The following is a 23,674-nucleotide window of genomic DNA, read 5'->3' on the forward strand; positions in this document are numbered from 1 at the left end:
AAAGAGAGAAAGTCTGCCCCCTACTAGATCCGGTCCTGGATCGGGGGCCGCCGCTTCATGCTGTTTTGGTAGCAGCAGCGGGCTTCTTGGGTTGTTTACCCTTATTCCAAGCCTGGTTGGGTCTCCAGACGGACTTGGCCTAAGCAAAATTCCCTTCCTGCTTGGCGGAAGAAGAGGAAGAAGAGGGGACTCCTTTAAAGTTCCGAAAGGAACGAAAATTATTTTGTTTACCCCTCAGTTTAGCAGTTCTATCCTGAGGTAGGAGATGACCCTTACCTCCTGTAATGTCAGAAATGATCTCTTTCAAGTCAGACCCGAATAGGGTTTTCCTTTGAAAGGAATAGCCAAAAGCTTTGACTTAGATGACACATCAGCAGACCAAGATTTTAACCATAACGCTCTACGCGCTAAAATAGCAAATCCGGCATTCTTAGCTGCCAACTAGCAATCTGAAAGGTGGCATCTGTAATAAAAGAATTAGCCAGCTTCAGAGCCTTAATTCTGTCTAAAATATCCTCTAAAGGAGTCTCAGTCTTAAGAGACTCTTCTAAAGCATCAAACCAGAAGGCCGCCGCAGTGGTAACTGGTACAATGCAGGCCGTTGGTTGTAAAAGGAAACCCTGATGAATAAACAATTTCTTTAGAAGACCCTCCAATTTCTTATCCATAGGGTATTTAAAAGCACAACTGTCCTCAATAGGAATAGTTGTACGCTTAGCCAGGGTAGATATAGCTTCTTCCACCTTAGGGAGTCCCGAACAGTGTCAGATATGGGATACATTTTCTTGAAATTAGGAGAGGGTGAGAACAGGATACCCGGTCTGTCCCATTCCCTCTTAATTATCTCCGCGATTCTCTTAGGAACCGGAAAAACATCAGTGTAAGCAGGTACCTCTAAGTTTTTATCCATTTTACATCATTTCTCTGGTGGTAACACAATAGAGTCACAGTCATCCAGAGTCGCTAAAACCTCCCGAAGTAACAGGCGGAGGTGTTCAAGCTTAAATCTAAAGGACATGTCGTCCGAGTCCTTCTGAGGTAACGCACTTCCCGCATCGAAAAGTTCCCCCTCAGACAGAAGTTCCCTGACCCCAATTTAGATCCCTGTGAGGGTACATCGGAAATAGCTAACAAAGCATCAGAGGACTCAGTATTCACATTAACTTCTGTCCTACTGCGTTTGCCCTGTAACACTGGCAACTTAGATAATACCTCTGTAAGGGTAGTTGACATAACTGCAGCCATATCCTGCAGAGTAAATGAATTTTGAAGAACCAGGCGTCGCTTGGGTGGGCGTTAAAGGTTGTGACACTTGAGGAGAAGTTGGCGGTATACCCTGATTCTCCTCAGACTGAGAATCATCCTTAGATACACTTTATTTACATAAAATCTGTGCTTTACATTGTAAGGCCCTCTCAGTACATGAGGGACAAAAAGTCAGAGGGGGTTCCACAGTGGCATCTAAACACATAGAACAAGGAGTTTCCTCCTCAGTGTCAGACATGTTAAACAGACTATCAATATTAACAATAGTTGTTCTTTGCTTAAAATATTGAGCTCTGAACTCAAATTGTAGGCAAAAAAATGTTAATACAAAAAAAACTGTACTGCACCTTTAAATTTTAAAAGCACAACTATTTTTCTGATATCTGCAATAAACGTGTTTGTGGTAATAAAAATTAGTTTACTGTGCCCAAAACACTCTATCCGTATTGCATCCACTTGCTGAGATATGTAAGGAACAATATAATATCGATTTTAACAGTTATTTATTTATTAACTTTAATTAGGCCCCTGCACCACGCCACAGCTCTGCTGTGGCGCCTACCTGCCCACAGAATACACTGCTGTTGTCTGATAAGCTTTAAAGACCCTTCGAAGGCTGAGACAACTTAGGCCCCACCGGAGCCCCAGATTCTGCTTCTTTGCGATCCGGATGATACTGTGTGTCCTGAACGCACGAAAATAGGCCCCGCCCACAGTGGGTGTAACTCTACTCTGACTAAGACCCGCATGGGTCGCAAGTAAAACAAACATGTCGATCCACTGAAAAAATTTAGCCATGTGCCCTCTGATATACTCTGAAACATTGTAACACTGTACTCCCTCAGGCCAGTGATAAAATTAACAGCCCTTAAGCAAAACCGCAGCTCCCAGTGTCCAGCCCTCGAATAAGCCTCAAAGATATATTTACATACTTTGGCAATCAGTATAAAGGGATTTCAGGTACACCATTTCCTTACAGATAGTGCATATTGCTTACCCCTCCCCATATAGGGAAAAATGTCAGCCTGTTCTGATGTATCAAGTCTCCCCAGAAACAAAAGACTGAACATACCTCAATGCTGTTTGTAGCATTGAGGGATCTTAGATAATGTTTGCTAAGATCATCAACATCAGGGCAGAAAATAAGATGTCTCCACTCTTTTTGGGAAGTAATAGACTGACGATTTCTCACTGAGAAAAAATAGTACTCACTGGCACCATTTTAAAATAAAAAAACTTCTTGATTGAAGAATCTAAACTAACACCTCACTTTACCTCTTCCTTTTACTAACACAGGCAAAGAGAATGACTGGGGGTGGAGGGAAGGGAGGAGCTATATATACAGCTCTGCTGTGGTGCACTTTGCCACTTCCTGTTAGCAGGAGGATAAATCCCACAAGTAAGGATGAAATCTGTGGACTCGTTATATCTTGTAAAAGAAAACCATTGTACATACAGATACAGAAACCCATAATGCACGGATGGACATGTAGGACATGATGCAGGAAAAGGTCTGAATAACGTGCTTGTTCTCTTACATAAAAATTACACTGAAACTTAGGGAATGTATGTGTATTGGAACGTTTATTTACACAGTGCTTTCACTTGAGAACCAAACGTAATCCTTGTAACCCTCAGTTTGACAGATGAAAAAACAGAGAGTGCTAAAAACATGGGATAATCTTAAGAGTAATCCCTCACACACACCAAACATTGTCTCCTTGAATTAAGAAGAAGACAGAACTTTAACTGCGTTCCGTTCTCAAGCCGAAGAGTGGGGCAGAGTAGAAAACAAGCGCTCAACCATATCTAAAAAGCAAAGAAGAAGGCGTGGCCAAAAGTCAGCACAGAAATAACTTAATTCCGTCGACTATCTTCCTCTAAAATGAAGCATTTTGTAGGAAGCATGACAAAATCAAAACAATAAACAAAACCCTGACACCCTCGCACAGCTGTATTAACAGTGGAGCTGGAAATTCACTGCATATACATCATGATGTTTAGAAAAGGCGCCAATTACACTCACTGAACAGTCCCTGTATCATTAACCAGGATGAACTAGGGAACTAAAAAGGGTTGCCTACTTTACAATAATGGAAGCAATGGTCCCAAATTATTAGAATTTAGCCCTACAGGTAGTTAACTCCTTCCTCTTTGTGAAGGAGGATAACAGTCTCCATGTCTCATGCATAATGTGCCTGCCACTGTCATAATCATTCCAAAAGGAAATGTCCCATTTAAAAGCAGAGGGTCTTAACCGCTTCAGTGCCAGCCTTCTAGCCCAAGAAGAACAAAAGGCACTTACCTGCATTCTAGTCGTCCGGCAGTCAAACGACTCAAAAAGTATGAGGCGATGCCGCTCCTCACAGAGACCTGCGTAAAAAGAAAGGCAAAGTAAATTTACTCAGGCTTTCTATACCAGGGCAGCAACATGTCAGGAAAACACAGCAAAAGCACACTTTACAAGTTCCTAACTGCTTTAAAACTACCACAGCCCTGCTGAAGAGACTAACTATACCCAATTAGTGATGGAACACTAATAGATAGAGCCGGACAGATAGCTCAGCATGCTAATGCACTGTGGCTGAGCTCTGTAGCAACCCGAGGGTTGCAGGTTCGATCCTCGGCAAGGTCAATAAAATGAGAAGCACCTTGAGACCCTTACGGGTGATTAGCCGCGCTTTACCCAATAAGTACCCAATACATACATGGAAGATCAGAGCAATCCTGCCCTGTCTTCAAAATAAAAAAATCTTGATAGAAGAATCCTAATCAGGACACCTAATTACTTCACCTCCTCTTTGCACTAGAGGTAAAGAGAATGACTGGGGTTTGTTGGAAGGGAAGTGATACTTAACAGCTCTGCTGTGGTGCTCTTGCCGCCTCCTGCTGGCCAGTAATACCCAACAGTAATTATTGATGATCCATGGACTCACTGTCTGTCGCGCCACTCTAGCCGTTGCTGGGGGCACGGCGTCTCCTTCCCTGCTCGTTGCCAGGGGCAGTGTCGGCTCCGGATGCATGCGGCGCTGACGTCATCGCCGCACGCTCCTGATGCTGGTCCCAACTCAGAGGCGTGAATCCTGTGCCTATTTAAATGTGCTGCTAACGATCTATCACTGCCCAAGTATAGGTGTTACTTTGTGTGCTCCTGAGTGTGACAGAGCGTTCTTTCTATTTTGCCTATATACCGTTACTGAACCTGCCTGCCTGACTACTCTACCTGCCTTAACCCTTAAACTGCTGGATTGATTACTGTTGCTGAACCTGCCTGCCTGACTACTCTTCCTGGCTTAAAGGGATTCTGAACCCAAATTTTTTCTTTCACGGTTCAGATAGAGTATGCAATTTTAAGCAACTTTCTAATTTACTTCTATTATCATTTTTTCTTAAGGCATCTAAGCTAAGGAGAAAGCTAATTTTTGGTTCAGACCCATGGACAGCACTTGTTTATTGGTGCTGTCCAATCAGCAAGGACAATCCAGGTTGTTCACCAAAAATGGGCCGGCATCTAATCTTACATTCTTGCTTTTCAAATAAACATACCAAGAGAATGAAGGAAATTTGATAATAGGAGTAAATTAAAAGTTGCTTAATATTGCATGCTCTATCTGAATCACAAAAGAAAAAATTTGGGTTCAGTGTCTCTTTAACCCTTCAACTGCTGGATTGATTACTGTTGCTGAACCTGCCTGTCTGACTAATCTACCTGCCTTAACCCTTAAACTGTTGGACTGCTTTACTGTTGCCAAACCCTGCCTGCCTGACCATTCTAGTGGTGTGCCCTTGGACTGCTTTACTGTTGCCAAACCCTGTCTGACCATTCTAGTTGTTTATCCTTGGACTGCTTTGCTGTTGCCAGACTCTGCCTGCCTGACTGACCATTCTAGTGGTTCATCCTTGGATTGATCTGCTGTTGCCGCTGGGGACTGTGCTGCCTGTGGGAAGTACCGCCTTCCTCATCTCACTGACTTTCTCTGCTCTGGGATATTCCCTATCATTCCGGCTCGACGCCGGGATAATATGACTACTGGCTGAGTTTGGTCTGATAGAGGAGTATCCCACAAGCATTACACTGTGTCATTAGAAAAATATCTCGCACAATACACTTTTTTATTTAACAATAACTATCCTTTTGTATAAACAAAGGATATTTAATAAAATTTGTACTTTATAGAGAATAAATTATAAATAAAGTTGATAGCAGATGATTATCGCACATATTAAAGTGAAAAAAAAATACCAAAACACTGGATGAAATTAAAAAAAAATATATTTTAAAATAGCAAAACACATAAAAAAAAGATAATTTGTTCAAAATACATATAATAAGTAAAAATCTAAAACTGTATAAAATATATATACTGTAAAAAAACTTTACCTTTTGGTTCATTTTGGAAAACACCAGTCAGATTCTGACTCCCATATCTCCTCGGACTTTTATGGCGTTGGGACAGCATTCCCCTAGAACTGCTAGGCTGATCCCGTGGATGTTGACTGCGTGCCTGGGAATGTGTGTCATTAATTCTCCTTCCTCGAACATCATCTGATCGCCTCAAATCCATGAGATCACTTTTATCTTTTTCTGCATTACAAAATATAAAATGTTTTTTTGTTTTAGTAGGATGATATTGGCCTTATTTAACCGATATGCTTCAGGGGTAAAACACGCTTCTATAATAATTATACTTTTGAGTATACAACGGTGGCAACCAATAGCATCATATGTAGACCCATGCTCATAAAGATAAATTATACTATTCCTAAAAAGGAACCTTCTTAGCATATTTGTCCAGCTTATTCCTTAAATAAAAAAAAATATACAAAACAGCTTATACCAGAGCAAATACTGGTTTAGCTTTTGACATTCTCTTAGTGACACAAAAATACAGTTAACATTACATTAATTGGCTAAGGGAAGGTCACAGTAAGGTTTATTTGAATTTGGGGATTGCATGAGAAGTGGTTTGGCTTATATTTCATAAGACAAAGAAAAAATAATTTATTTTTCACACTCTGCATTTAGTTTCACATACAGATCCAAAACCCTTTATCTAAACTGGTTGGGACCGGAAAAGGTTTGGCTTTTAGAATAGTTTGGATTCTGGAATATTTGTAAATTTGAATCTGTAAAAATGGGACCGAATGTAAACAACAGTATCTTATTTAATTTAAGCAATAAGCACGTCATGACACAGCTTATACATGCAACCTAAAGGTAGTTTTATATCATTTTTAATACTTTTTGTATACATAGTACCATCAGAAAGATAGTACAGAACTGTAACCAGGTATTTTAGACTACCATTTGCATTTTAAATGTAAAACTAATGAAAAAGTCTGGATTTTGGGAATGATTACCTGCGCAGCTGCGCTAGTCATCACTCCTCGTCGACGGTGAGGTGACGGTTGACACTGTACCTGGACTGGTCGTCTGAGACTGTGGGCTCACTCACCTCATGTGGCTCAGATGGAGGAGTCAGACAGTGTGTGACTCGTGAGCCTGTCACGCGGTGGAGACGTAAGGCGGCCGTGACTGTATGTATCCGGGCTGCTTTCTCTCAGAGTGAGTGACGTGAGGTAAGTGAAGTGAGCTCCGCCTCCGCGCGCCTCGTCACCAGTCCTCCACTGAGCACTGACTGAGAGTCATCTGACATGACAGACACGTTCATAACATGCACGCGAGGCATCGGACCGGCCCATAAAATATCCATAATGATAGTATAAGCATTAGCAATATGCCAGGCGGTCGGGCCAGCACACTGTGGTGGGAGCCGGGAGGGATAGTCAAGGGGGGCAGCAGTGCGGCACACAGCTCAGCAGGTCATCACTCACTCAGGTCTTGGTCTCCCGTCTCAGATCAGCTCAGGAATTTAAAAAAAATAAAAATGCTTTTTTTTTACCATCATAGGCAGCAGACTGTCGGCACCGCTCTCAGCGCCCCCTGCTGGTGCACCCTAAGGCGGCTGCCTTTACTGTCTATTACAAAACGCCGGCCCTGATTATAGATTTGGATTTAGAAATTTTGAATTTAGGAATATGTACTTGTACTTAGAGTGGTTGTATGACAGAATGAAAGCAATTGTACAACTGCTTTTAGAGATCACCAAGGGAATAGTTTCAGCAGAAGTAATACGGGCTGCTATACATATACTACATCTCCAATAAAAAAGTAATAACCATCTTATTGGATAGACAAAAACTATATAATAACATCTGTACTTTACAGAGAATAAATGATAAATAACCAAAAATGAAAGAAGATGATTAACGCACATATTTAAGTGAAAAAAAAGACCAAAAAACTGAATGTAAATAAACAAATTTATCTTAAAATAACAAAACACATAAAAAAGATCATTTTAATAAAAAAAAAAAAATATATATATATATATATATATATATATATATATATATATACTCTGTTCAGCATGAAAACTGAAGCAGAAGAGGGAGGATGAGAGGCGAACCAGTGTGTGGCCGTAGGCAGACCTGAGAATGCCTGCAAAACTGCCATTTCTACAGAGATTGCAGAGTGTGTGGGAGCAACAGGCATTCATCTGGGAGTGGTGTGGGGGTGGTCAAGCGGTGGGACAGCTCAAAGTTGTGAACAATAAAGTGAGTATTATACAAAAACGTTAAGTGCCTTAATTACTTATAACATTGAGTTTGATTACATTTTATAATATATTTTATTACATATGTTCATTAAGGGTTGCTTGCTTGTAGGATGTATTGTGAAGTGAATTGTAAATAATAATATATTCAACATGATGTTACAAAATATATATAAATAATATCTACTACTCCATCTCTATCATCTATCTAGTAGATCGATTATAGAGGATGAATAATATGTAGAGTTACTTGCTAGATAGATGATAAATTTAATTATTATATAATTATATTTATTTAATATATAATTTAGTTGAGTGAGTGTAGATTCCCAGAAGATAGATCATCAATCACACAGTGGTGCAGTGCACAACCATTTATTTTTTTTATTATATTTTACCTCTAATTATAAGTGTTGTTAATTTTAAATTTACAATACATTACCATTACCCTCCCTTATTATACCAGTTTGCAGGCCAGTAGTGTACCATAAATCATAACACAAATAATTTTTTAGAATTAATCAAAAGTTATCTATTCTGTAATTTATGTTCCCAAAAAAGTAATTTTTGTTTAATAAAATTTTTATTTTGTCATTTTTATGGATGGATGCTGCTGTGCAATGCAAGTCATTTTTTTAATTTTTTTTTAAGAAAAAAAATTGGAATATTTTTTTATTGTAAGCTGCAATGCAAGTCAGTTTGTTTTCTTTATCATTGCTGCTAGGCTAGTGCTGCAACATTAAAACATCATTAATGCATTTTGGTGAGGTGTGCAATGCCCTATTAGCCTGTCCATGTGCATTGTGCTTCCACAAAATAGCAGCCCTGAATGAATTTTGCCTAACCAATAGTGTTTAAGAAATAAGAAAATAGCTAAGCTAATATAAGTCAATTCAATTGTGAATGTTGTTTAAAATTGCATGCTCTATTGCTCATGATTGATTCAGATTGATTCAGATTTCAGAACACAAAATAAATTAATTAATTAAATGAAGAAAAACTGTTTTTTTTACTTGATGTCTCTCCCAGTCCATTACTGTTTCTGTGACTGTTTGTTGTCTTTCCAAAAAGTAGAACGTGTCTCCCCTGACCACCCCTATTCTAGTCTATTTTTTCCTCCCTCCCACCACCTTATTCAAAAAATCTTTTATGTTCATTGTTCAACCAACAGCAAAGACTGCCTTTGTGTTGTGTTCTACTAGTATCAAGTTCACCAAAGTCAGTCAACAGCTCTTGTTCCAGATTGCAGCCTGTTTCTTCTTCTACAACAGCAAGGTCATCCACATCCTGCAGCCTGTTTCTTCTTCTACAACAGCAAGGTCATCCACATCCTGCAGCCTGTTTCTTCTTCTACAACAGCAAGGTCATCCACATCCTGCAGCCTGTTTCTTCTTCTACAACAGCAAGGTCATCCACATCCTGCAGCCTGTTTCGTCTTCTACAACAGCAAAGTCATCCTGCAAGTGCACTGCAAGCCTCTCTGCAAGCCTGTGTCTTCTACAACAGCTAGGTCAGCCATTCAGCCAGTTTCTTCTACAACTGCAAGGCCAGTCATCCAAAGCCAGTGTCTTCTAGAACAGCAAAGTCAGTCATCAAAAGCCAGTGTCTTCTACAACAGCAAGGTTAGTCATCTAAACTAAGCCAGTGTTTTCTACAAGGTCAGTCTCCTCCAGTGAAAGCCAGTGTTGCCTAAGTCTCAAATAAACATGATGATGAGCAAGCCCATTGTTGTCTTCTTTATATTCAATTAATTTCAAGTGTAAGCTTGTGGTCTCTTGTCTCTTCGCAATCAAGGTGACTGCATCATCATTAAGCCAGCTGTTGTTTTATTTATATTCAAGTGCAAGCCTGTGGTCTCTTGTCTCTCAATCCAGGTGATGTCACTACATCATCAAGCACATTGTTGTCTTCTTTATATTCAAGTGCAACAAGCCTGTGTTCTCTTCAATCAAGGTGACTGCTTCATCAAGCCCATTGTTGTCTTCTTTATATTCAAGTGCAGCAAGCCTGAGTGTGTTCTCTTCAATCAAGGTGACTGCTTCATCAAGCCCATTGTTGTTTTATTTATATTCAAGTGCAGCAAGCCTGAGTGTGTTCTCTTCAATCAAGGTGACTGCTTCATCAAGCCCATTGTTGTCTTCTTTATATTCAAGTGCAGAAAGCCTGAGTGTGTTCTCTTCAATCAAGGTGACTGCTTCATCAAGCCCATTGTTGTCTTCTTTATATTCAAGTGCAGCAAGGCTGTGTTCTCTCTTCAATCAAGGTGATTGTATCATCAAGCCCATAGTTGTCTTCTTTATATTCAAGCGCAACAAGCCTGTTTTCTCTCTTCAATCAAGGTGACCGCTTTATCAAGCACATTGTTGTCTTCTTAATTTCAAGTGTAAGCTTGTGGTCTCTTGTCTCTTCGCAATCAAGGTGACTGCATCATCATTAAGCCAATTGTTGTTTTATTTATATTCAAGTGCAAGCCTGTGGTCTCTTGTCTCTCAATCCAGGTGATGTCACTACATCATCAAGCACATTGTTGTCTTCTTTATATTCAAGTGCAACAAGCCTGTGTTCTCTTCAATCAAGGTGACTGCTTCATCAAGCCCATTGTGGTCTTCTTTATATTCAAGTGCAGCAAGCCTGAGTGTGTTCTCTTCAATCAAGGTGACTGCTTCATCAAGCCCATTGTTGTTTTCTTTATATTCAAGTGCAGCAAGCCTGAGTGTGTTCTCTTCAATCAAGGTGACTGCTTCATCAAGCCCATTGTTGTCTTCTTTATATTCAAGTGCAGCAAGCCTGAGTGTGTTCTCTTCAATCAAGGTGACTGCTTCATCAAGCCCATTGTTGTCTTCTTTATATTCAAGTGCAGCAAGGCTGTGTTCTCTCTTCAATCAAGGGGATTGTATCATCAAGCCCATAGTTGTCTTCTTTATATTCAAGCGCAACAAGCCTGTTTTCTCTCTTCAATCAAGGTGACCGCTTTATCAAGCACATTGTTGTCTTCTTATATTCAATTAATTTCAAGTGTAAGCCTGTGGTCTCTTGTCTCTTCTCAATCAAGGTGACTGCATCATCAAGCCCATTGTTGTCTTCTTTATATTTAAGTGCAGCAAGCCTGTGTTCTCTCTCCAATCAAGGTGACCACTTTATCAAGCACATTGTTGTCTTCTTTATATTCAATTAATTTCAAGTGTAAGCCTGTGGTCGACTCTCTTGTCTGTTCTCAATCAAGGTAATTGCATCAACAAGCCCGTTGTTGTCATCTTTATATTCAAGTGCAGCAAGCCTGTGTCCTAACTTCAATCTAGGTGACTGCTTCATCAAGCACATTGTTGTCTTCTTTATATTCAATTAATTTCAAGTGTAAGCCTGTGGTCTCTTGTCTCTTCTCAATCAAGGTGACTGCATCATCAAGCCCATGGTTGTCTTCTTTATATTCAAGTGCAGCAAGCCTATGTTCTCTTCAATCAAGGTGACTGCATCATCAAGCCCATTGTTGTCTTCTTTATATTCAAGTGCAAGCCTGTGGTATCTTGTCTTAATTGCTGCAGAAGAAGATCATCCTCCTTATTATTGATAAAAAAAAATTGGGATTCAAAAATCTTTAGGAAGCTTTTTAAGATTGCTTCCACTGCGTCATCTCTGCAATTTGAAGATGCTATACTAGCATCATCAGAGCTAAGATAACAGCTAACTGCATCATCAATCAAGGCCATTCAATTGTTGTCTGTCTTTCTATTCAAGTACAAGCCTGTGGTCTCTTGTCTATCATTGTGCCAAGGTTGCCACCCTACTGAAACTGGCAGTGTGTTCGATAGTATAATCTCCTCATTTTCTGTGGCAGCTTGCAGTATGTGCGATAGACTCCATTAGTTTAAATCTCATTTTTTGTGCCAGCTGGTATTTTGTGTGGCGTGGTGTACATAAGATTCAAGATGAGTCCTGAAGAGCTGTCCGTGTCCAACAATAACGATGATGATGTTGATGTTGCTAATGAATTGTTGGTGCCAAAGAAAAATTCAACATCAGTTGTTTGGGAATATTTTGGATTCAGAAAAGATGATGTGAAAAAGAATCAAGTAATCTGCAAGACTTGTGGAACAAAGTAACACATCAAACCTGTTCCAGCACCTTAAACAGTGGCATAAAGAAATCTTTGAGCTATGAATAGCAAAAAAAAAACTGATAGAGAAAAGACAACACAAACAAGCTGTGAAGCTAAAGTTGAGCAGCAACAATCAATCATAAAGGCATTTGCAAACAAAGTGACATCACCATATGCGAAGACCTCTAAAAGGCATAGAGAAATAATCAACGCTATTGCATATATATATGCAAAGACATGGTGCCTGCATACACGGTTAGTAAAGAAGGCTTCAAAAGAATGATACACACAATCGACAAGAGATACCAACTGCCATCTTGCAATTACTTCTGGAGAAAACTAAGTCAGTGTATCATATGTGAAACCAGTTTTGCATCTATTAAACACAAACATACTGGCTCGGGAGGAAGATGATTCTGACCTTACCAAGACACTGAAATCCAAAATTCTTGAATATATGAATAGAAATTATGAAGATGAAGATACTCAAGATTTGCTAGATATGGCATCATTCCTTGATCCACGATTCAAGACAACCTACATAAATGCGGATAAAATTACAAGCATTAAGGCCAGGGTGATATGGCCATTGTGTCTGAGCAGCAAGTCATGCAGAATCCAAGTCAAGAAATCAGCAGTCACCCATGCAAAGTAATAGATGAATGTAGAAGAAGAAACTGTGCCATAAATGCCATAACCAGGGCAGGTTCCAACTTCCAATGTTTTGTATTGTATTCTCTCTTTAAAATTTGAAAAATGTAATCTTACTGTACTATGCTGCAGTGCTGTTGCTATTAGTTGATTCATGGATGTTAAAAACAGGTTGCAGGATTTACCTTGTCAATGCCACATCCCTAATGTTTTCCTGGATAGTCACTCAGGTAAATGACTAACACATGAAGCAGTGTGCATTGACTACCTCTATTACTACACTTAGAAACACAAATCATCAGTCAGTCAAATCAATCAATCAATCAATCAAATCAGTCAAAAATCAATCAATCAAATCAGTCAGTCAAAAATCAAGTCAGCAGTTTTCAGGTTTCTCCATGCATACACTGCTTCATTTGTTACTCATACCACAACTAGACTGACTGCCCATTAGAAAACATGGACATGGACAATGTGGTAAGAACTGGCCAACTAATTTCATTGTTTTCTATTAGCTTTGTGTGTCTTGAGTTCACTTGTTTGTATTATGTCAGGATTGATCTTGTCAGTGCTACATACTTCATGTTTTCCTGGAGGATAGTAACTCAGCTAAATGACTAACACATGAAGCAGTGTGCATTGTACTACCTAAATTACTATACTTAGAAACACAAATCATCAGTCAGTCAAATCAATCAATCAAATCAGTCAAAAATTAATCAAATCAATCAGTCAGTCAAAAATCAAGTCAGCCATTTTCAGGTTTCTCCATGCATACACTGCTTCATTTGTTACTCTTACCACAGCTAAAATGACTGCCCAAGAAAATATGGACATGGACAAAGTGGTAAGAACTGGCCAATGGCCAGCTAATTTCATTTCAATTAGCTTTGTGTGACTTGAGTTCACTTGTTTGTATTATGTACTCTAACTATATTAGTTTTCTGTTATGTATTACAGAATAGCTGTGTGATGTAATGACAGGCAGTGCAGGATGTCAGGATTGACCTTGTCAGTGCCACATCCCTCATGTTTTCCTGGACACTGTGGACAGTTACTCTGCTGCATTTGCTATGTATTCATTTAGCTGTGTGCTGTCTGCACATTGTACTACCTTTACTGTATACTGTCTTGTACACAAATCATATTGCTGTAAATTCAGCACTTTTCAGGTTTCTCCATGCATACACTGTTTCATATGTTAATCATACCACAGTTAGAATGACTGTCGAAGAAAACATGACAATGGTGTGTCAGAAGACCTAAGAACTGGCTAGTTGCTTGCTAGTGCTGCTATGTAACCACAGCACAGGCAGCTAATTTTATTTTAACTATTTTGTGGTTTGTATTTTTATGCTCCAAGAGTGTATTGGACATTGAGAAACATGTACATTAAGATTCTGTAGTGTTAAATAAACGTTTTAATGAGCAATTATGGTGTTATAGTAATTTTTAAGAAAATCGTGATTAAATCGCAATCACAGGTTTTTTCCAACAAAAAAATCGCAATTCCCCCCCCACACACACACATCGCCCAGCCCTAATATATATATATATATATATATATATATATATATATATATATATATATATTTATATATAAAGTAAAAATCAAAATACTGTATAAAATATATATTCTTTTTAAAAAAAAAACTTTACCTTTTGTTTCATTTTGTAAAACTCCAATCATATTCTGACTCCCATATCTCCTGGGACTTTTATGGCGTTGGGACAGCATACCCCTAGAACTGCTAGACTGATTTGGTGGATGTTGACTGCGTGCCTGGGAGTGTGTATTATTAATTCTTCTTCCTCGAACATCATCTGATCTCTTCGAATCCATGAGATCACTTTTATCTTTTTCTGCATTACAAAATATAAAATTGTCATTCATTTCAGTAGGATAATATTGGCTTTATTTTACAGATATGCTTCAGGGGTAAAACACGTTTATATAGTAATTATACTTTTGCGTATACAACAGTGGCAACCAATAGCATCATATGTAGGCCCATGCTCATAAAGGCAAATTATGCTATTCCTAAAAAGGACCCTTCTTGACATATCTGTCCAGCTTATTTGCTAAATATAAAACAAGAATAAATATACAAAACAGCTTATACCAGAGAAAATACACTGGTTTAGATTCTGACATTCTCTTAGGCCTAGATTTGGAGTTTGGCGGTAAAAGGGCTGTTAACGCTCCGCGGGCTTTTTTCTGGCCGCACCATAAATTTAACTCTGGTATCGAGAGTTCAAACAAATGCTGCGTTAGGCCTAGATTTGGAGTTCGGCGGTAGCCGTCAAAACCAGCGTTAGAGGCTCCTAACGCTGGTTTTGGGCGCCCGCTGGTATTTGGAGTCAGTGATTAAAGGGTCTAACGCTCACTTTTCAGCCGCGACTTTTCCATACCGCAGATCCCCCTATGCCATTTGCGTATCCTATCTTTTCAATGGGATCTTTCTAACGCTGGTATTTAGAGTCGTTTCTGAAGTGAGCGTTAGAGCTCTAACGACAAAATTCTAGCCGCCTGAAAATAGCAGGAGTTAAGAGCTTTCTGGGCTAACGCCGGTTCATAAACTCTTAACTACTGTACCCTAAAGTACACTAACACCCATAAACTACCTATGTACCCCTAAACCGAGCTCCCCCCACATCGCCGCCACTCGATTTAAATTTTTAACCCCTAATCTGCCGACCGCCACCTACGTTATACTTATGTACCCCTAATCTGCTGCCCCTAACCCCGCCGACCCCTGTATTACATTTATTAACCCCTAACCTGCCCCCCACAACGTCGCCGCCAGCTACTTAAAATAATTAACCCCTAATCTTCCGACCGCAAAGCGCCGCCACCTACGTTATCCCTATGTACCCCTAATCTGCTACCCCTAACACCGCCGACCCCTATATTATATTTATTAACCCCTAATCTGCCCCCCTCAACGTCGCCGACACCTGCCTACACTTATTAACCCCTAATCTGCCGAGCGGACCTGAGCGCTACTATAATAAAGTTATTAACCCCTAACCCGCCTCACTAACCCTATCATAAATAGTATTAACCCCTAATCTGCCCTCCCTAACATCGCCGACACCTACCTTCAATTATTAACCCCTAATCTGACGACCGGAGCTCACCGCTATTCTAATAAATTGATTAACCCCTAAAGCTAAGTCTAACCCTAACACTAACACCCCCCTAACTTAAATATAATTTACATCTAACGAAATAAATTAACTCTTATTAAATAACTTATTCCTATTTAAAGCTAAATACTTACCTGTAAAATAAATCCTAATATAGCTACAATATAAATTATAATTATATTATAGCTATTTTAGGATTAATATTTATTTTACAGGCAACTTTGTAATTATTTTAACCAGGTACAATAGCTATTAAATAGTTAAGAACTATTTAATAGTTACCTAGTTAAAATAATAACAAATTTACCTGTAAAATAAATCCTAACCTAAGATATAATTAAACCTAACACTACCCTATCAATAAATTAATTAAATAAACTACCTACAATTAACCTAACACTACACAATCAATAAATTAATTAAACACAATTGCTACAAATAAATACAATTAAATAAACTAGCTAAAGTACAAAAAATAAAAAAGAACTAAGTTACAAAAAATAATAAAATATTTACAAACATAAGAAAAATATTACAACAATTTTAAACTAATTACACCTACTCTAAGCCCCCTAATAAAATAACAAAGCCCCCCAAAATAAAAAATTCTCTACCCTATTCTAAATTAAAAAAGTTACAAGCTCTTTTACCTTACCAGCCCTGAACAGGGCCCTTTGCGGGGCATGCCCCAAGGATTTCAGCTCTTTTGCCTGTAAAAAAAAACATACAATACCCCCCCCCAACATTACAAACCACCACCCACATACCCCTAATCTAACCCAAACCCCCCTTAAATAAACCTAACACTAAGCCCCTGAAGATCTTCCTACCTTGTCTTCACCATACCAGGTTCACCGATCCGTCCTGGCTCCAACATCTTCATCCAACCCAAGCGGGGGTTGGCGATCCATCATCCGGTGCTGAAGAGGTCCAGAAGAGGCTCCAAAGTCTTCCTCCTATCCGGCAAGAAGAGGACATCCGGACCGGCAAACATCTTCTCCAAGCGGCATCTTCAATCTTCTTCCATCCGGTGCGGAGCGGGTCCATCTTGAAGCAGGCGACGCAGATCCATCCTCTTCTTCCGTTGTCTCCCGACGAATGACGGTTCCTTTAAGGGACGTCATCCAAGATGGCGTCCCTCGAATTCCGATTGGCTGATAGGATTCTATCAGCCAATCGGAATTAAGGTAGGAATTTTCTGATTGGCTGATGGAATCAGCCAATCAGAATCAAGTTCAATCCGATTGGCTGATCCAATCAGCCAATCAGATTGAGCTCGCATTCTATTGGCTTTTCCGATCAGCCAATAGAATGCGAGCTCAATCTGATTGGCTGATTGGATCAGCCAATCGGATTGAACTTGATTCTGATTGGCTGATTCCATCAGCCAATCAGAAAATTCCTACCTTAATTCCGATTGGCTGATAGAATCCTATCAGCCAATCGGAATTCGAGGGACGCCATCTTGGATGACGTCCCTTAAAGGAACCGTCATTCGTCGGGAGACAACGGAAGAAGAGGATGGATCCGCGTCGCCTGCTTCAAGATGGACCCGCTCCGCACCGGATGGAAGAAGATTGAAGATGCCGCTTGGAGAAGATGTTTGCCGGTCCGGATGTCCTCTTCTTGCCGGATAGGAGGAAGACTTTGGAGCCTCTTCTGGACCTCTTCTGCACCGGATGATGGATCGCCAACCCCCGCTTGGGTTGGATGAAGATGTTGGAGCCAGGATGGATCGGTGAACCTGGTATGGTGAAGACAAGGTAGGAAGATCTTCAGGGGCTTAGTGTTAGGTTTATTTAAGGGGGGTTTGGGTTAGATTAGGGGTATGTGGGTGGTGGGTTGTAATGTTGGGGGGGGGTATTGTATGTTTTTTTTTACAGGCAAAAGAGCTGAAATCCTTGGGGCATGCCCCGCAAAGGGCCCTGTTCAGGGCTGGTAAGGTAAAAGAGCTTGTAACTTTTTTAATTTAGAATAGGGTAGGGAATTTTTTATTTTGGGGGGCTTTGTTATTTTATTAGGGGGCTTAGAGTAGGTGTAATTAGTTTAAAATTGTTGTAATATTTTTCTTATGTTTGTAAATATTTTATTATTTTTTGTAACTTAGTTCTTTTTTATTTTTTGTACTTTAACTAGTTTATTTAATTGTATTTATTTGTAGCAATTGTGTTTAATTAATTTATTGATTGTGTAGTGTTAGGTTAATTGTAGGTAATTGTAGGTAGTTTATTTAATTAATTTATTGATAGGGTAGTGTTAGGTTTAATTATATCTTAGGTTAGGATTTATTTTACAGGTAAATTTGTTATTATTTTAACTAGGTAACTATTAAATAGTTCTTAACTATTTAATAGCTATTGTACCTGGTTAAAATAATTACAAAGTTGCCTGTAAAATAAATATTAATCCTAAAATAGCTATAATATAATTATAATTTATATTGTAGCTATATTAGGATTTGTTTTACAGGTAAGTATTTAGCTTTAAATAGGAATAAGTTATTTAATAAGAGTTAATTTATTTCGTTAGATGTAAATTATATTTAATTTAGGGGGGTGTTAGTATTAGGGTTAGACTTAGCTTTAGGGGTTAATACATTTATTATAGTAGCGGTGAGGTCCGCTCGGCAGATTAGGGGTTAATAATTGAAGGTAGGTGTCGGCGATGTTAGGGAGGGCAGATTAGGGGTTAATACTATTTATGATAGGGTTAGTGAGGCGGATTAGGGGTTAATAACTTTATTATAGTAGCGGTGAGGTCCGCTCGGCAGATTAGGGGTTAATAAGTGTAGGCAGGTGTCGGCGACATTGAGGGGGGCAGATTAGGGGTTAATAAATATAATATAGGGGTCGGCGATGTTAGGGCAGCAGATTAGGGGTACATAGGGATAACGTAGGTTGCGGCGGTTTACGGAGCGGCAGATTAGGGGTTAAAAAAAATATGCAGGTGTCAGCGATAGCGGGGGCGGCAGATTAGGGGTTAATAAGTGTAAGGGTAGGGGTGTTTAGACTCGGGGTACATGTTAGGGTGTTAGGTGCAGACGTAGGAAGTGTTTCCCCATAGGAAACAATGGGGCTGCGTTAGGAGCTGAACGCTGCTTTTTTGCAGGTGTTAGGTTTTTTTTCAGCTCAAACAGCCCCATTGTTTCCTATGGGAGAATCGTGCACGAGCACGTTTTTGAGGCCGGCCGCGTCCGTAAGCAACTCTGGTATCGAGAGTTGCATTTGCGGTAAAAATGCTCTACGCTCCTTTTTTGGAGCCTAACGCAGCATTTGTTTAAACTCTCGATACTAGAGTTAAATTTATGGTGCGGCCAGAAAAAAGCCCGCGGAGCGTTAACAGCCCTTTTACCGCCGAACTCCAAATCTAGGCCTTAGGCTCCAAAAAAGGAGCGTAGAGCATTTGTACCGCAAATGCAACTCTCGATACCAGAGTTGCTTACGGACGCGGCCAGCCTCAAAAACGTGCTCGTGCACGATTCTCCCATAGGAAACAATGGAACTGTTTGAGCTGAAAAAAAACCTAACACCTGCAAAAAAGCAGCGTTCAGCTCCTAACGCAGCCCCATTGTTTCCTACGTCTGCACCTAACACTCTAACATGTACCCCGAGTCTAAACACCCTAACCTTACACTTATTAACCCCTAATCTGCCGCCCCCGCTATCGCTGACCCCTGCATTTTTTTTTTAAACCCCAATCTGCCCATCCGTAAACTGCCGCAACCTACGTTATCCCTATGTACCCCTAATCTGCTGCCCCTAACACCGCCGACCCCTATGTTATATTTATTAACCCCTAATCTGCCCCCCACAACGTCGCCGACACCTGCCTACACTTATTAACCCCTAATCTGCCGAGCGGACCTGAGCGCTACTATAATAAAGTTATTAACCCCTAATCCGCCTCACTAACCCTATCATAAATAGTATTAACCCCTAATCTGCCCTCCCTAACATCGCCGACACCTAACTTCAATTATTAACCCCTAATCTGACGACCGGAGCTCACCGCTATTCTAATAAATGTATTAACCCCTAAAGCTAAGTCTAACCCTAACACTAACACCCCCCTAACTTAAATATAATTTACATCTAACGAAATAAATTAACTCTTATTAAATAAATTATTCCTATTTAAAGCTAAATACTTACCTGTAAAATAAATCCTAATATAGCTACAATATAAATTATAATTATATTATAGCTATTTTAGGATTAATATTTATTTTACAGGCAACTTTGTAATTATTTTAACCAGGTACAATAGCTATTAAATAGTTAAGAACTATTTAATAGTTACCTAGTTAAAATAATAAAAAATTTACCTGTAAAATAAATCCTAACCTAAGATATAATTAAACCTAACACTACCCTATCAATAAAATAATTAAATAAACTACCTACAATTACCTACAATTAACCTAACACTACACTATCAATAAATTAATTAAACACAATTCCTACAAATAAATACAATTAAATAAACTAGCTAAAGTACAAAAAATAAAAAAGAACTAAGTTACAAAAAATAAAAAAATATTTACAAACATAAGAAAAATATTACAACAATTTTAAACTAATTACACCTACTCTAAGCCCCCTAATAAAATAACAAAGCCCCCCAAAATAAAAAATTCCCTACCCTATTCTAAATTAAAAAAGTTACAAGCTCTTTTACCTTACCAGCCCTGAACAGGGCCCTTTGCGGGGCATGCCCCAAGAAGTTCAGCTCTTTTGCCTGTAAAAGAAAAAATACAATACCCAAGCCCCCCAACATTACAACCCACCACCCACATACCCCTAATCTAACCCAAACCCCCCTTAAATAAACCTAACACTAAGCCCCTGAAGATCTTCCTACCTTGTCTTCACCATCCAGGTTCACCGATCCGTCCTGAAGAGCTCCTCCGATGTCCTGATCCAAGCCCAAGCGGGGGGCTGAAGAGGTCCATGATCCGGTCAAAGTCTTCATCCAAGCGGGGCAGAAGAGGATCTTCCATCCGATTGAAGTCATCATCCAGGCGGCATCTTCTATGGTCTTCCATCCGGAGCGAAGCGGCAGGATCCTGAAGACCTCCAGCGCGGAACATCCATCCGGACCGACGACTGAACGACGAATGACTGTTCCTTTAAGGGACGTCATCCAAGATGGCGTCCCTCAAATTCCGATTGGCTGATAGGATTCTATCAGCCAATCGGAATTAAGGTAGGAATTTTCTGATTGGCTGATGGAATCAGCCAATCAGAATCTAGTTCAATCCGATTGGCTGATCCAATCAGCCAATCAGATTGAGCTCGCATTCTATTGGCTGTTCCGATCAGCCAATAGAATGCGAGCTCAATCTGATTGGCTGATTGGATCAGCCAATCGGATTGAACTTGATTCTGATTGGCTGATTCCATCAGCCAATCAGAAAATTCCTACCTTAATTCCGATTGGCTGATAGAATCCTATCAGCCAATCGGAATTCGAGGGACGCCATCTTGGATGACGTCCCTTAAAGGAACCATCATTAGTCGGGAGACAACGGAAGAAGAGGATGGATCCGCGTCGCCTGCTTCAAGATGGACCCGCTCCGCACCGGATGGAAGAAGATCGAAGATGCCGCTTGGAGAAGATGTTTGCCGGTCCGGATGTCCTCTTCTTGCCGGATAGGAGGAAGACTTTGGAGCCTCTTCTGGACCTCTTCAGCACCGGATGATGGATCGCCAACCCCCGCTTGGGTTGGATGAAGATGTTGGAGCCAGGACGGATCGGTGATACCTGGATGGTGAAGACAAGGTAGGAAGATCTTCAGGGGCTTAGTGTTAGGTTTATTTAAGGGGGGTTTGGGTTAGATTAGGGGTATGTGGGTGGTGGGTTGTAATGTTGGGGGGGGGGTATTGTATTTATTCTTTTACAGGCAAAAGAGCTGAAATTCTTGGGGCATGCCCCGCAAAGGGCCCTGTTCAGGGCTGGTAAGGTAAAAGAGCTTGTAACTTTTTTAATTTAGAATAGGGTAGGGAATTTTTTATTTTGGGGGGCTTTGTTATTTTATTAGGGGGCTTAGAGTAGGTGTAATTAGTTTAAAATTGTTGTAATATTTTTCTTATGTTTGTAAATATTTTTTTATTTTTTGTAACTTAGTTCTTTTTTATTTTTTGTACTTTAGCTAGTTTATTTAATTGTATTTATTTGTAGGAATTGTGTTTAATTAATTTATTGATAGTGTAGTGTTAGGTTAATTGTAGGTAATTGTAGGTAGTTTATTTAATTATTTTATTGATAGGGTAGTGTTAGGTTTAATTATATCTTAGGTTAGGATTTATTTTACAGGTAATTTTGTTATTATTTTAACTAGGTAACAATTAAATAGTTCTTAACTATTTAATAGCTATTGTACCTGGTTAAAATAATTACAAAGTTGCCTGTAAAATAAATATTAATCCTAAAATAGCTATAATATAATTATAATTTATATTGTAGCTATATTAGGATTTATTTTACAGGTAAGTATTTAGCTTTAAATAGGAATAATTTATTTAATAAGAGTTAATTTATTTCGTTAGATGTAAATTATATTTAAGTTAGGGGGGTGTTAGTGTTAGGGTTAGACTTAGCTTTAGGGGTTAATACATTTATTAGAATAGCGGTGAGCTCCGCTCGGCAGATTAGGGGTTAATAATTGAAGGTAGGTGTCGGCGATGTTAGGGAGGGCAGATTAGGGGTTAATACTATTTATGATAGGGTTAGTGAGGCGGATTAGGGGTTAATAACTTTATTATAGTAGCGCTCAGGTCCGCTCGGCAGATTAGGGGTTAATAAGTGTAGGCAGGTGGAGGCGACGTTGAGGGGGGCAGATTAGGGGTTAATAAATATAATATAGGGGTCGGCGGTGTTAGGGGTAGCAGATTAGGGGTACATAAGGATAACGTAGGTGGCGGCGCTTTGCGGTCGGAAGATTAGGGGTTAATTATTTTAAGTAGCTGGCGGCGACGTTGTGGGGGGCAGGTTAGGGGTTAATAAATGTAATACAGGGGTCGGCGGGGTTAGGGGCAGCAGATTAGGGGTACATAAGTATAACGTAGGTGGCGGTCGGCAGATTAGGGGTTAAAAATTTAAATCGAGTGGCGGCGATGTGGGGGGAGCTCGGTTTAGGGGTACATAGGTAGTTTATGGGTGTTAGTGTACTTTAGGGTACAGTAGTTAAGAGCTTTATGAACCGGCGTTAGCCAGAAAGCTCTTAACTCCTGCTATTTTCAAGCGGCTGGAGTTTTGTCGTTAGAGCTCTAACGCTCACTTCAGAAACGACTCTAAATACCAGCGTTAGAAAGATCCCATTGAAAAGATAGGATACGTAAATGGCGTAGGGGGATCTGCGGTATGGAAAAGTCGCGGCTGAAAAGTGAGCATTAGACCCTTTAATCACTGACTCCAAATACCAGCGGGCGGCCAAAACCAGCGTTAGGAGCCTCTAACGCTGGTTTTGACGGCTACCGCCGAACTCCAAATCTAGGCCTTAGTGAGCTATAAATATTAATTAGCATTACATTAATTAAACAACTTGGGATTTCCCTTTAATTTGAATTACCTTTTCTAACCAAATGTTGATCTAAAGTCAAACTAGACTGGTTTCTGCCTCTGCTAATTCCTGTCCTCGGGCTGTGCTCAGAGTGTGGTCTCACTGGTCGATGCATTTGTCCTGAAGAATTGGGGTCTCTAGGTAGTCTAAAGCCAGATAGGCCTAAAAAATCACCATTTAATGGATCATCTGGAAAGAAAAATAAATTAGCAGTGATTTAAAAGCTTTTAGTTCTCAACCACAACTCATGAAACAGATGTCTTGCTTAATATTTGTACAAAATATTCTGGATAACGCTGTCCTAAAATGAAAATATACATCATACTTCATCCT

The 23,674-nt window shown here is 39.6% G+C and overlaps 1 protein-coding gene across 2 annotated transcripts in view; it reads right to left on the bottom strand.

The window, feature by feature from the left end:
- The window catches only part of LOC128660496 (NFX1-type zinc finger-containing protein 1), a 325,702-nt gene that overhangs the window by 249,605 nt on the left and 52,423 nt on the right, over positions 1-23,674 (bottom strand). For both annotated transcript variants that reach the window (XM_053714391.1, XM_053714390.1), the window contains exons 3-5: positions 23,351-23,530; positions 14,290-14,493; positions 5,648-5,851 (exon numbers count right to left, since the gene is read on the bottom strand). In XM_053714391.1, coding sequence (XP_053570366.1) covers positions 5,648-5,851; positions 14,290-14,493; positions 23,351-23,530 — 588 coding nt within the window. The remainder of the gene's footprint in view (positions 1-5,647; positions 5,852-14,289; positions 14,494-23,350; positions 23,531-23,674) is intronic.

The sequence above is a fragment of the Bombina bombina genome, chromosome 5 (genome assembly GCF_027579735.1).
Source record: "Bombina bombina isolate aBomBom1 chromosome 5, aBomBom1.pri, whole genome shotgun sequence".
Lineage (NCBI taxonomy): Eukaryota > Metazoa > Chordata > Amphibia > Anura > Bombinatoridae > Bombina > Bombina bombina.